A 14,918-nucleotide genomic window follows, 5' to 3' on the forward strand; every position below is an offset into this window, starting at 1 on the left:
TTGGTGCATTGTGGGTTTTAAAATAATCTTCCAGAACAATGTATGTTAATAAAGGTTGTATGTATTTCAGATGGCAAGCAACAAATCCTGAGTTTGGGCATGGACCTTCAGCTGGAATGGATGAATTTAGAAGATTTTCAAAGGCACCTTGATGGAGAAGATGAGACTTTTCCAACAGCAGATGTGATTCCAAATAGTGAGTGGTTTTGAAATTACCCAGTTCTCTGACATATATCTAGATATATAAAACCTAATTCATCTTTTCTTTGATTTTAGATTTGTTGAGGGATGCTGTGAAAAATGGGGATTATATTACTGTAAAGATTGCACTTAACTCAAATGAAGAATACAACCTGGACCAGGAGGTAATATGTCTTTTAAAAAATCCCACAAAAGAACATTGAAAGTAGCTCTTTTAACATCTTTTGTGTCTGGGGGGTGGTACTGGGGATTGAACTCAGGTACATTTAATCTCCAAGCTACAATCCCAGCCCTGTTTTTATTCTTATTTTTTATTTTCTGTGGTACTGGGGATGGAACCCAGGGGCATTCTACTTCTGAGCTACACCCCCAGCCCTGTTTTTTATTCTTTATCTAGAAACAAGGTGTCATTGAGTTGCAAAGGGCCTCTCTAAGTAGCTGAAGCTGTCTGAGAACCCTGATCCTCTGTTTCAGCCTCCCAAATGTTGGGATTACAAGCGTGCGCTACCACACCCAGCTTATTCTTTATTTTTGAAACAGGGTCTCACTAGGTTGTGGACGATCTCAGTAAGTAGCTGAGGCTGGCCGCCAACCTGCGATTCTCCTGTCTCAGTCTCCCAAGTACTATGATTTTAAGTGTGTGCCACCATGACCAGCTTCTACATCTTTTGATATTTCCCTTTCTTTTTTTCTTTCCTTCTTTTTTTTTTTTTTTTTTTTTTTCTTTTTCATACTAGGGTTTGGGCTTAGAGGCATTCTACCTCCACATTGTGCCCCCAGCTCGATTTTATTTTTTTTATTTGGAAACAGAATGTCACTAGGTTGCTGAGAGCCTCACTGCCTTGCCAAGGCTGGGTATAATAAGCATGTGCTTATACACACTGGGATAATAAGCATCCACCATCATGCCTGGCTTCAGTTTTTTTTTTTTTTTAATTACAAAAAATGCATATCAGCCAGGTAAGGTGTTGTATGCTACATTTATAAGCCTAGTATCTAGATATCTGAGACAGGAAGATCACAAGTTTGAGGTCAGCCTCAGCGAGACCTTTATCAACTTACTGATATCCCATTTCAAAATAATAACAAGAAACATAGTCACATTGTAGTATTGTTTAAATGTACAGTTGTACTCCCTATAATTCTTCCCACCACAGTGACCATGTGGTCTCTCTGGGTCTGTCCCTGGCTTACCCTCTGCCATTGAGTAGCACAGAGAACTGTTTTCACATGGCCATTGTGGTGTTCTTTGTTAGGGACACAGCTATGCAGTTGCCCATCTTTCCATTTGTTGCTAAGGATCTTTCACACTGATGTGTACGAATGTTTTTACATTGGAAGCATATTAACCCTTTCTTCCCAGTTTTCAAGTTTTCTTTTTCTTTTTTTTTATTGGTGCATTGTATTCATACATCATAACGGGGTTAAAAAAAAAATACTTTTGTAGACATACATGCGCACATCACCCAGTTAGCCCCTACCCGATCCCCACCCCATTCCCTCCCCATCCCTCCTTCCCATGCTTGGCTTAGTGGTTGAAATCTAGTATTATAGCAATTTATCCAAAATTAACAATGATAATCTCACATAACAGTTTCATTTGTCTGATACCAAGCTTTTGATGACTTAAAGATAACATTTCAATATTTCTTTTTGCTTTCTTTCTTACCAGAGAATATTTTTTTTTCTTTTTTTTTTTTTAGGTGAAACTATCATACATTTACTTATTTATTTTTCAAAAAAAAAAATCTATCCTAATATGGAATATGGACTCTAGATACCCAAAATGATCTTGAAAAAGAACAAAGCTAGAAGATGTATATTTTCTGATTTCAAACCATATAAAGCTACAATAATTGAAACAGTGTAGTACTGTTCTAAAGGCAGATATATAAACCATTGGAGTTAAATAAAAGCCTAGAGCTAAATTCTTCCCTATATTGTCAAGTTATTTTTGACAAGGTTTCCACGAACATTTGGTGGTGGAAATAATAATCTTTTAACTAAATATTGTTGAAAAATAATAATTACATGAAAAAGAATAAAATTGGACCCTTTCCTAACACCATATACAAATATTAACTCAAAATAGATAAAAGACCTAAATATAAATCTTAAGACTATAAACTTTTAGAAGAAAATCTGGGTCATAAAACCTCACAACATTGAAATTGGCAGTGATTTCTTGGATATGATTTCAATGGCACAGGCAACAAAAGGGTAAACAAACTCCCTAAAAGATAAAAAAATATTGTATATCCAAAGATAATGTAAATAGTTAAAAGTTACTGATAGAATGGGATAAAATATTTCCAAATGCTATATCTGAAGGTATATTAATATTCCAACTAGAAATCCTAAGAATTAGCAACAATAAAAGCAAACAATACAGTTTAGAAATAGGTAAAAGACTAACATAAATAATGAATCTCCACAGATAACCAATCTTAGTTGTCTGTTGGATGGAAAATCTTGTTTCTCTGGTTCTGGTGTGTGTTACCTATTTCTTCTTTGTAGTTAATCTCTTTGAGTATTTTCTCTAGCACTGGTTTTGAGGACATAAATTCCTTCAGTTTCTGTTTGTCATGGAAGCTTCTTATTTCCCCATCTAATTTGATAGAAAGTTTTGCTGGGTAAGAAATGTTTGGCTGGAAGTTGTTTTCTTTCAGAGTTTGGGATATGTTACTCCAAGCCCTTCTGGCTCTCATGACTTGGTTTGGGAAGTCTGGAGTGATTCTAATTGGTTTGCCTCTGAATGTCACTTGGCCCTTTGTTTTTGTTGCCTTTAAGATTCTCTGCTTGGCTTCCACATTGGTCATTTTGACAATTATGTGGCGTGGGGATCCTCTTCTTCGATCCTGTCTAAAGGGAGTTCTATAAGTTTCCTGGACATGTGTATCAACCTCTTGCTCTATGTTTGGAAAATTTTCTGCTATTACTTCCTTGAAGAGATTGTTGATCCCTTTGGTTTCACCTTCTTTTCCCTGCTCTATTCCAATTATTCTTAGGTTAGCTCTCTTAAAGTGGGCCCATATTTCTTCAGTGTCAGATTCCTGCTGTCGGATTTTTTTTTCTAAATTAGAAACTGCGTTCATTTTTTGAATGATCATCTTCTAAGAGCGAGATTCTATTCTCCATGTGGTCTAGTCGGTTGTTTGTACTTTGAATTGAGGCCTTTACTTCATTAATTGCATCCTTTATCTCTTTTTGACTCTCTCTGAATTTTTTTCGAAACACCTCTATTATTTCTACAGTTATTTTCCTGATTTGATCTTCTAGAAATCTCTGAATTTCTGTTTTATCGGGTTCTGATGTTGTGGGGTTGTGGGCATTCATTGCTCCATTGTTATTCCTCTTTCCCATGATTTAGGAAGTTTATGCCTTCTCTGGGTTCTTCCCTTGGGTCACTACGACTTCACTTAAGGTGCTCTGGATCTCGAGTCTGTAGGGTATCTCGGTCCCCACTACTCCTTTACTGGGTTGTATCGCAGAGTCTCAGACCCTGGGAGTCAATCGAGGCTGCTTTAGACCATGGGGGGGTGCCAGGTTGGGCGTTCTCCTATGGTGTGATATCTCTGCCACCGCCACTCGCCCACTGGGTCAAATCCCTGGGAGTACAGTACTGGGGTTTCTCCTCTAGGGGCCACAATTTGACTCACTGTTGTTGAGTTCACAGATGGAGCTGTAGTGGACTCGGTGAATTCACTGCTGCTGCTGCCGCCAGTGGCAATATGACGCCGCTGCCACGCCCTCAGCCATGAGGATGGCGTATTTCTTCTCTGGTTTTGAGCTCCGCTCTGAGCCCCTGCAGGGTGTTCTGAGCCCAGCCACTGGGAGCTTTAGATGCGCCCTGCACCGAGAAATCTGCCGAATTCCTCCCGGCTGATTCGCAGCGGCTCACCTCGGCTCGCTGTCTGCGCTCCTCTCTGGAGCCTGGTGGGCTGTTGAGTGCGTTGGTCTGGTGCCGTCCAGTGAATTCGCCGCTGCCGCCGGCAGTAAGGCACTGTTGCCGCGTCCTCGGCAGTGAGGCCAGCATATCTCCTCTGTGGCTCTGAGCTCTGTTCTGAGTCCCCCTCCTCTCTGGGGCCTGGTGCTGCAAGGGAAGATGGCGCCTGCCGCTTTGTGCCGTGGCTCCGGCAACAGCACTGCAGTCTGGTTTCTTTCTGGTGTCTTGTTTTTCCAGCCCTCTTTTTCTCTGTCCCTTGTAATTACATTTTTTGTTTCTCTGCTGATGGTGTTTTCTAGCTATGAAAGGCGCTGACTTTGTGGTAATAGAGATTGGTTGTTAGCGGGGCTCATAAGCCCCGCTTTTCTCCGTCGCCATCTTCCCGGAAGTCTCCTCCAGTTTTCAAGTTTTGAAGTGTGTGTGTGTTACTAGGGATTGAACCCAAGAGCCTTCAAACCTCTAATCTACACCCCTGCCCTTTTTATTTTTTTACTTTTTATATTCTTGCGGTACCAGGGATGGAACCCAGGGGCATTGTACCTCCGAGCGACACCCCCAGCCCTAATTTTTATTCTTTATTTTGAAACAGGGTCTCACTGAGTTGCAGAGGGCCTAAGTAGTAGCTGAGGCTTTCCAAAAATGCTGGGATTACAAGTGTGTGTCACCACACTTGGCTTTTTATTTTTTATTTTAAAGCAGGGTCTCATTAAGTTGCTGAGGCTGGCCTCAAACCTGTGATTTTCTTTTTTTGCTGTACCAGGGCTGGAACCCAGGGGCATTTTACCTCCGAGCTACACTCCCAGCCCTATTTTTTAGTCCTTTTTAATTTTGAAACAGTGTCTCACTGAGTTGAGAAGATCCTTGCTAAGTAGCTGAGGCTGTCTGTAAACCGTGATCCTCCTGTCTTAGCCTCCAGAATGCTGGAATTACAAGCATGAGCCAACACCTCCAGCTAAACCTGTGATTCTTTTGTCTTAGCCTACTAAATACTGGGATCACATATGTGCACCACTGCACCCTCTTGTGTTTTCAAACTTTTTTTTTTTTTTCCTGGCTGTGTTTTGAGTCTTTCATTGCATTAAGGAAGATTTACTATTAGTCACATCTGTTGATATACTTTATTGAGTGTCCTATCTTGCTTAGAAAGATTCATTATCTTAGTTTTCTTGCTTTAATTTTATTTTTGTGGTACTGAGGATTGAACCCAGGGGCATTCTACAAACAAGCTACAATCCCAACTCTATTTTTATTCTTTACCAACCTGCAATCCTTCTGTCTCAGCTTCCAAAATACTGGGATTACAAGTGTGCCACCATGCCCAGCTCCTTTAGTTTTATTTTGTGTGTGTGTGTGCGCAACTGAGGATGAAACCCAGGGGAATTCTACCTCTAAGCTAAATGCCCCAGCTCTATTTTATTCTTTTATTTTGAAATAGGATCTCACTAAGTTGTGGAGGGTCTCACTAAGTTACTGAGGTTAGCTGCAAACCTGTGGTCTTCCTGTCTCAGCTTCTTATTGGTGATATATTTCTAAGGTTTAATTCTTTGGGATTGAAGTTTAGAATATATTGTTGGTATTTTGATTAATATTATATAAAATAAAACTGGGCATAGTGGTGTAAGCCTTTTTTATTTTTTTCTCAGTACTGGAGATGGAACCCAGGGGCATTCTACCTCCAAGCTACACTCTAACCCTATGTTTTATTTTTTATTTTGAAACAGGATCTCACTGAGTTGCAAAGAGCCTCACTAAGTAGCTGAGGGTGTCCTCAAACTGTGATCCTCCTGTCTCAGCCTCCCAAATGCTGGGATTACAAGTATGTGCCACCATGCCCAGCCAGTGCACACCTTCTAATAGCAGTACTTGGAGGTTGAGACAGGAGTATTGCAAGTTTGAAGCTAGCCTAGGCAACATATCAAGACCCTGTTTAAAAACAAAAAATAAACCGGATGTGGTGGCGCATGCTTCTAATCCCAGCATTTGGGAGGCTGAGACTGGAGAATCACAGTTTGCGGACAGTTTCTAATCCCAGCATTTGGGAGGCTGAGACTGGAGAATCACAGTTTGCGGACAGTTTCAGCTACTTAGGGAGGCTTTTCACAACTTAATGAGACCCTGCTTCAAATTAAAGAATAAAAAATAGGGCAGGGGGTATAGCTCAGAGGTCGAATGCCCCTAGGTTCCATCCTCAGATGCACAAAAAATAAATATTTTTAAAAAACCAAAAAATAAAAGGACTAAGGGTATATAGCTCAGTGGTAGAATGTCCCTGGGTTCAAGCCCTAGTACTAGTACTTGCCAAAAAAAATTTACATAAAATATACAGAATAATTTAACTAAGAATTAACTTTTTAATTTACATCTTATGTCTTCCATCTGTGAACAAAATCACCACATTTAACTCTTTGTTTAATTTTTTGCAGTAACTGAGCATGCATCCCAAGGGCATTCTACTTCCGAGCTACATCCCCAGCCCTATTTTTTATTCTTTATTTTGAACCAGGGTCTCACTGAGTTGCAAAGGGCTTAAGTAGCCAATGCTGTCCTTGAAACACGATCCTCATGTGTCAGCCTCCTGAATGCTAGGATTACAAACATGTGCCACCACGCCTAGCTTCACATTTAACTTGTTATACACTTAAGCAGTTTGCTTTGGATTTGATTATCTACAAATGATAACTCACCATTTGTTCTATATTATGCAAATTGTTGATGCATTTTTGCCTATGATCCTAGTACTTGGGAGGCTGAGACAAGAGGATCACAGGTTCAAGACCAGCCTCAGCAACTTTTTTTTGTGTGTGTGGTACTAGGAATGGAACCTAGGGAGATTATATCTATACCCCCAGCCCTAGTTTTTAGCCTTTTTATTTTCTGAAATAGGGTCTCACTGAGTTGCAAAGAGCCTCGCCAAGTAGCTGAGGCTATCCACAAACCACTATCCTCTGGTCTCCGCCTCCCAAATGCTGGGATTACAAGTGTGTGCCACCATGCCCGGCCAGCCTCAGCAACTTTGTGAGACTCCACAACTTAGGCTGTGTTTCAGAAAATATATAGAATAGAGCCGGGGATGGAACTCAATCCCCAATATCACACACACACACACACAAAAAGTTGTAAAATGTTACTTTAACAGTTACTTGTGAAAACAGTTTTAAAGGTTATTAGGTCATTGTTCTGAAAAACCTAAAAGATGTTTAATTCAGTGGGCTTACTGATTTCACATTGAAACATCTTGAGTGAAAAGACTTGTTTTTGTGTGTGGTATTGAACCCAGGGGCATTCTATCTCCAAGCTACACTCCAACCATTGATTGATTGATTGATTGATTGATTGTGGTTCTAGGGATTTAATCCAGGCACATATTAACTCAAAGTCACCCTCTCAGCTCTATTTTATTCATTTATTTATTTATTTATTTATTTATTTATTTGAGAGTCTGGGGATGGAACCCAGGGACATTCAACCTCTGAGCCACACCCCCTGCACTATTTTTTATTTTTTATTTTGAAACAGGGTCTCACTAAGTTGCGAAGGGGCTCACTAAGTAGCTGAGGCTGTCCGCAAACTGCAATCCTCCAGTCTCAGAATGTTCCAGTCCTCCTGAATGCTGGGATTACAAGCGTGGGCCACCACACCCAGCTTTATTTTTTTATTTTGAAAGAGGGTATCTACTTGAAAGGCTGTGACAGAAGGATCATGGGTTCGTGGCCAGCCTCAGTTACTTAGGCCCTCTACAACTTAGTGAGATCTCTTTCAAAATAAAGAAAAAAAATCTGGGGGTGTAGTTTAGAGATAGAATGCCCCTGGATTCAATCCTTAGTACCACCAAAAAAAAAAAAAAGAAAGAAAAAAGAAACAAAGTCTCACAAAGTTGCAGAGGGCCTCATAACTGCTGAGGCTGGCCACAAACATGTGATCCTCTTGTCTAAGCCTCCCAAGTACTGGGTAGGAGTGTGTGCTACCACACCCACATTTATTTTAAAACGGGATCTCACTAGGTTGATTAGATCTCACTACTTTCTGTGGCTGTTAACCTGTGATCCTCTTGTCTCAGCTTCCCAAGTAGTGGGATTACAAGTGTTCCACCACATCTGACACTTGATTTTAAAATTTTTCTAGTAGCTGGGCGTGGTGGTACATGCTTCTCCTAGTACTTGGAAGGCTGAGACAGGAGGATCACAGGTTGGCAGCCAGCCTCAGCTACAAATGAGGCCCTTTGCAACTCAGTGAAACCCTGTTTCAAAATAAAGAATAAAAAATAGGGCTAGAGATGCAGCATGGAGGTAGAATGCCCCAGGTTCAATCCACAGTACCAAAAGAGAAAACAAAACAAAAATTTCTAGTTAAAGCCTAACCAACTGGGTACGGTATCACATGTCTGTAAATCCTAGCACTTGGGAGGCTGAGACAGAAGGATCATAAGTTTCAGGACAGCCTTAGCAACATAGCAAGACCCTGTTTAAAAGTAAAATAGGGCTGGGGGAGTGCAGGTCAGAGGTAGAATGCTCTGGGTTCAATCATGAGCACTGCACACCATAAAAGACTAAGCTGCTGTTTGTTAACAAACCACACAGGATGCTAGCGGGATGACACTGGTGATGCTGGCTGCGGCAGGAGGACAAGATGACCTCCTGAGACTCCTCATCACCAAGGGCGCAAGAGTGAATGGGCGGCAGAAGAATGGCACCACAGCTCTTATCCATGCTGCCGAGAAGGTGTGAAGCTGCACGGCATCAGGTTCTCCCGCAGTCAGAGCGGTCAGACCATTCCAGTGCTCACATAGTCACACAACCGTAGGCTTTCCTGCTTCAGTTGACTGTGATGTGTGATGGCTGGATGTTGTGATCATCATAGTATTTTATAATAAAAAAAAAATTTTTTTCCAGTACTGGGGATGGAACCTCTGAGTTACACCCCAGCCCTATTTTTTTATTCTTTATTTTGAAACAGGGTCTCACTGAGTTGCAAAGGGCCTCAGTAAGTAGCTGAAGCTGACCACGAATCGCGATCCTCCTGTCTCAACCTCTCAAATGCTGGGATTACAAGTGTGTGTCACCATGATCAAAGTTTCAAAATGTGACTCACCTAGTTTGAAGTAATTTATATTGGATATGACCTCTAGTTAAGGTACCACTATTGATTTCACCCTGAGATAATTTTTTGATGGGCTGTACCTGTAATCCTAGTATTTGGGAGGCCAAGATAGGAGGATCGTAGGTTCAGGGACAGCCTCAGCAACCTAGTGAGGCTCTCAGTAACCTCAGTAGTGAGACCCTGTTTCAAAAGAAAACCATAAAAAGGGCTAGAGGTGTACTTGGAGATAAAATGCCCCTGGGTTCCATCGCTAGTACCACACCCAAACATACAAAATGTTTTCAAGTGTTATCTTCTCTTTTGTGGTACCTCTTTAGGTATACTTCCAGCCACCCCCCTTTTTTTCAATGAAACAGGGTCTTGCCGTGTTTCTGAGGACCTGAGTTGCTGAGGATGGCTTCCAACCTGTGATCCTCCTGTCTCAACCTCCCAAATACTGGGCTTGCAAGAGTGAGTCACTACACCTGGAAAGTATTATCTTTTTAAAGGGGTTCTTTTTTTTTTTGGAACCAGGGATCAAACCCAGAGCACCGCAGCTGCAAAGCAGGTGCTTTGCCACTGAGCTACATCCCAGCCCTGAAAGTATTATCTTTTTAAAGGACTTATACTCAGAGACATTCTACCTCCAAACTACACATTAGCATTTATTTATTTATTTATTTATGGCGGTACTGGGGATCAAACTCAGGGGCATTCTCCCTCTGAGCTACATCCCCAGCCCTATTTTTCTTTTTTATTCTTTATTTTGAAACATGGTCTCACTAAGTAGCAGAGGGCTTCACTAAGTAGCTGAGGCTGGTCATGAACCTGTGATCCTCCTATCTCAGCCTCCCAAGTTCTGAGATTACAAGTGTCTGCCACCACGCCTAGCTTATTTTTCATTTTTGAAAAAGGCTGTCAAGTAGCTGAGGTTCTTGCTAAGTTGCTGAGGCTGGCCTCAAATCTGAAATTCTCCTGTCTTAGCTTCCCAGGCAGTGGGCTTTCAGGTGTAAGTATAACACACCTGGCTGCAGAGGTTATTGCATAGAGACAGCAAGTCACTGCTGTTATCAGTGGTGCCTAGGGGGCTCCCATGGTCCCCACAGTAAAGAAACGGGAAGAGAGTGGCTCCTACCCACTTGGGACACAGTGTGCCTTGTCTTATCAAATTTTAAACCATCTTTTAAAAAAATGTCACTTAAAAGAATTTAGGGCTGAGCACAGTGTCACACACCTGTAATCTCAGGACATGGGAGGCTGTGACAGAATTGCAGGTATGAGGCCAGTCTCAGCAACATAGTAATACCTTCAGTAACTTAGACCATATTCTTTTTTTTTTTTTTTTTTTTTTTTTTTTGCGATACTAGGGAGGAAACCCAGGAGCATTGCACTTGGTCCTATTTTTAGTCTGTCTGTCTATCTATTTATTTATTTGCAATACTGGGGATGGAACCCAGGGTCATTCTACCTACAAGCTATACCATATCCCAGCCCTATTTTTTATACTTTTTCTTTTTCATTTTTCTTTTTCTTTTTTTGCAGGTCTAGGGATGGAACCCAAGGGCATTCGAACTCCAAGCTACACCCCCTGCCCTATTTTTTTTTTTTTTTAAATAAGGTCTCACTAAATTCCTGAGAGCCTCACTAACTAGCTGAAGCTGGCTTTGAACCTATGCAATCCTCCTGTCTCAGCCTCCCAAGTGCTGGGATTACAAGCGTGTGCTACCATGCCCAGCATTAGTTTTTTTACTTATATTTATTTATTTATTTATTTATTTATTCTTCATTTTGAAACAGGGTCTCACTAAGTTGCAGAGAACCTCACTAAGAAGCTGAGGCTGTTCGTGAACTGCAATCCTCTGGTCTCAACCTCCCAAATACTGGGATTACAAATGTGCGCCACCACACCTGGCTCATTTTTTTATTTTTATTTGTGTATTTATTTATTCATTTATTTATTGAGGGTTTGGGGAATGGAACCCAGGGGTATTTGACCTCCGAGCTACATCCCCTGCCATATATTTTATTCTTTATTTTGAAACAGGGTCTCACTAAGTTGCAGAGGGTCTCACTAAGTAGTCGAGGCTGTCCGCAAACCCCGATCCTCTAGTCTCAGCCTCCCGAATGCTGGGATTACAAGCGTGCGCCACCATGCCTGGCAGTTTTATTTTTTGAAAAAGGGTCTGACTAAATAGCAAAAGATCTTGCTAAGTAGCTAAGGCTGTCTGCGAACTGAGATCCTCTGGTCTCTGCCTCCCGAATGCTGGGATTACAAGCGTGTTTCACCATGCTCAGCTCTTAGACCCTATTTCAAAATAAAAATAGAGCTGGGTCCAGGCATTTTGACATACCTATGACCTCAGTACTTGGGAAGCTAAGACAAGTTGATCACAGTTGGATAGAAGCCAGCCTCATCAATTCAGTGAGACTTGTATCAACTTAATGAGATCCTGTTTACAAATATAAAAAATTAAATAGGGCTTGGAGTGTAGCTCGGAGGTAGAATGCCTCCTGGGTTTCATCTGCAGCAACACACACACACACACACACACACACACACACACACACACACCTAGGGATGTAGCTTCAAGGTAGAACACCCTGGGTTCAATCCTCAATACCAGTTAAAAAAAAGAATTTTGGGAGCATGGTGTGGTGGTGCACACCTGAAATCCCTATACTTGGGAGGTTGAGACAGGAGGTTTGCAGGTTCATGGCCAGCCTCAGCAATTTAGTGAGACCTGTTTCAAAATAATAGAATAGGTCTGAGGGTGTAGTTTGGAGGCAGAATGTCCCCTGCAGTCAATCCCCAGTACCCACAAAAAGGGAGGAGAAGAGAACTAAATTTCTTCTTCTCTTTAACAGAACTTTCTGACGACAGTGGCTATTCTCTTGGAAGCTGGAGCTTTTGTAAATGTCCAGCAGAGCAATGGTGAAACCGCACTCATGAAGGTATGCCTCACTCTACAGGTTTTGACTTGGTGCTGGAGCGAGAAGAGCCCAGGACAGACATCCCTAGGCTCTTGAAGCTGGCACACAAGCAGGAAGGCCCCACAGAATAGCACTCAGCTTGGTCAGCCATGTGAATGGAATAAGCACAGGATGGGGAACTAGGGTGAGACATCCGAGGGTGCAGCAGGCACTGAGCAGTGTCCTGAGGGTCATACACAGGCATGTGTCAGTGGAAAATGGAGCAGGACAGGAAGCCTGCAGATGTTTGGGAAGAACTGCCCCACAGAGGAGAAGTGCTGCCCTGAGCTGAAGGGGCAGAAGAAAGAGCAGTCACATCAAGGTTACGCTTCACTGCAGAGCATGTCTAGGTGGCAGCAAGGCCCAAAGGCAGGAGGAAGGCGTCTGTACATTAATCTAGGCAAATGTGGCCCACAGCCACCAAGAATGTGTTTGGCCTTTCTCCAAAACTATTAACATGTCCAGTGGCAGTTAACAATTTGGTGTCTATCATTGGCTGATACGGCATGCTTGGCCTTTTCTGTTTGTTTGGCACTGGGGATTGAACCCAGGGTCATTTTACCTCCAAACTACACTCCCAGCACTCTTTATTGCTATTTCTGAAGCTGGCCTTAACCTGTGGTCCTCCTGTCTCAGCCTCCCAAGTACTGGGATACAGGCATGTGCCACCATGATCTGCTGGCTGGCTATGACCTTGTCCAGTAGGGTTAGAGAAGTGTGCCAGAGGCACCTCACAGGCACAATGATAGTTGCAAGCCATGTAGCTCAGGTGGGTTCCTATGCCAGTCTCTGTAGGTGCAGAGACCAGGGAACAGGAAAGAGCATGCCATGCTCTCCTGTGCTCGCTGTGTACTCCCTGTGCATGCTATCACTGCACCAGATGTGCAGATTTTCCTTTGCCCCAAGGGCCCCCGCCAGGTCTGAGTCTTTGCTCTGGCTGTGCCAGGCCCCAAGCTAGTCTTCTGTCAAGATAGAGGAAGCCCAGACACCAAGTCGCACTTACTTCCTTTATGTGTGCTACTGCCACATGCATTGGCCAGAGGAGGTAGCATGGAGCATCCTTGTACTAGACACTCCTAGGCCTGTGAGCAGCAGGAGTTAGGCAGCTCTGTGACAGAAAGGACAGGAGTTCGGGCCACTTCTCAGAGGGCTGGCCTCCTAGCAGGAGTGGCATGCATAGAGATGAGTCTCAGGGACAGCAGCTATGGCCATACGTTGAGAATGGTGTGACCCGGTGGAAAGGACGAAGCCTGGGCTCTACTAGGCGGGGGCATAGCAGGAGTCCAGGAAGGTGACAGCCAAGGGTGTGTGATGCTGCAGAGTCCTGACCTGGGTTTCTTGCCCTTCCTCCTTCATGATTGGCCTCCAGAACTCCCTGGCCTGTGTGGAGGGCAGGACAGCACCAGTTGGCAATAATTAGCGCTTGCGATTACAAAACTAACACCCTTTTCCTGACCTAGGCCTGCAAAAGAGGAAATTCAGACATTGTGCGACTTGTAATTGAATGTGGAGCTGACTGCAACATTTTATCAAAGCACCAGAACAGTGCACTACACTTTGCAAAGCAGTGTAACAATGTGCTGGTATATGAATTGCTGAAGAGCCATTTGGAGACGTAAGTAGCTTCACAAATATATATCTCTTTGGACTCATTATAATTGAAATGGCCTGCCGGGCATGATGGTGCATGCTTGTAATCCCCGCGCTTGGGAGGCTGAGACAGGAGGATCGTGCAGATTGAAGCCAGCCTCAGCTACTTAGTGAGGCTCTCAGCAACTTAGTGAGACCCTGTTTCCAAATAAAATATAAAATAGGTCTGGGAGTACAGCCCAGAGGTAGAAAGCCCCTGGGTTCCACCCCCAGTACCACAAAAAAAAAATTGAAATGGCCTGTGTGTAACAGGTTAGAAAAAGATTAGGTATGATCTGAACGTGGTAGTTTGCGCTTTACCCCGGGGCTTAGACGGCTGAGACAGGACAATTGCAGATTCAGTGCTAGCCTCGGCAAGTTGGTTTCAAAACCAAAAAGGGCTGGGGGTGTGGCTTGGTGGTAGTTGGGCCCTGGGTTTAATCCCCAGTACCAAAACAAGGGCAACAAAAGACTTATACATCCTGATGGATTTCTATTCTCAGTCCGTCATGGAGTTAACAGATGGCATGTGAACTGCTCTTTTACAAGTTATTGAAATCTTGTAATTTTATTTATAAATTTATATAATATTGAAATTTTATAATTTCATAGATAACACTGGTGTATCTTGGAGCATCTCCTTAAAATCTTAAGGATGCTCTTAATTTGGCTGACATTTTCTTAAAACCAAAGTTTATTTTTAAGCCGGGCATGGTGGCACACACTTGTAAATCCCAGCATTTGGGAGGCTGAGACAGGAGGAACATGGTTCAGCTAGCTTGAGCTACTTAGGGAGACCCTGTTTCAAAATATAAGATTAAAAGATGGGTTGGGGGTGTAGAGGTAGAATGCCCCTAGGTTCCATCCCCAATAATGGGGGAAAAAAGTTTATTCTTTTTAAAGTAGATATTCTTTTTTAGAGTAGTTTTAATTGTGCAGCAGTATTTGAGTAGATGATAGAGCATCCCCACCTACTTTCTGTCCCACCCACGCAGCCTCCACACAGTCACCATGTCAGAGTTGCCCAGGGACCCATGTGAGCCTAGCACACCCAGCGTTGAGAGCTCACCTGGGCTGTGATACAGCCACTATTGCT

The 14,918-nt window shown here is 42.8% G+C and overlaps 1 protein-coding gene across 1 annotated transcript in view; it reads left to right on the top strand.

Moving 5' to 3' along the window:
- MPHOSPH8 (M-phase phosphoprotein 8) overlaps positions 1-14,918 on the top strand; it is a gene marked incomplete at both ends in the record, with an annotated part of 50,572 nt that overhangs the window by 25,264 nt on the left and 10,390 nt on the right. Inside the window, 5 exons of the mRNA XM_080689415.1 lie at positions 71-196; positions 277-365; positions 8,725-8,865; positions 12,089-12,175; positions 13,654-13,808. Of these exons, the coding sequence (XP_080545541.1) occupies positions 71-196; positions 277-365; positions 8,725-8,865; positions 12,089-12,175; positions 13,654-13,808 (598 nt within the window). The remainder of the gene's footprint in view (positions 1-70; positions 197-276; positions 366-8,724; positions 8,866-12,088; positions 12,176-13,653; positions 13,809-14,918) is intronic.

Source organism: Muscardinus avellanarius (genome assembly GCF_963383645.1).
Source record: "Muscardinus avellanarius genome assembly, chromosome: 2".
NCBI lineage: Eukaryota > Metazoa > Chordata > Mammalia > Rodentia > Gliridae > Muscardinus > Muscardinus avellanarius.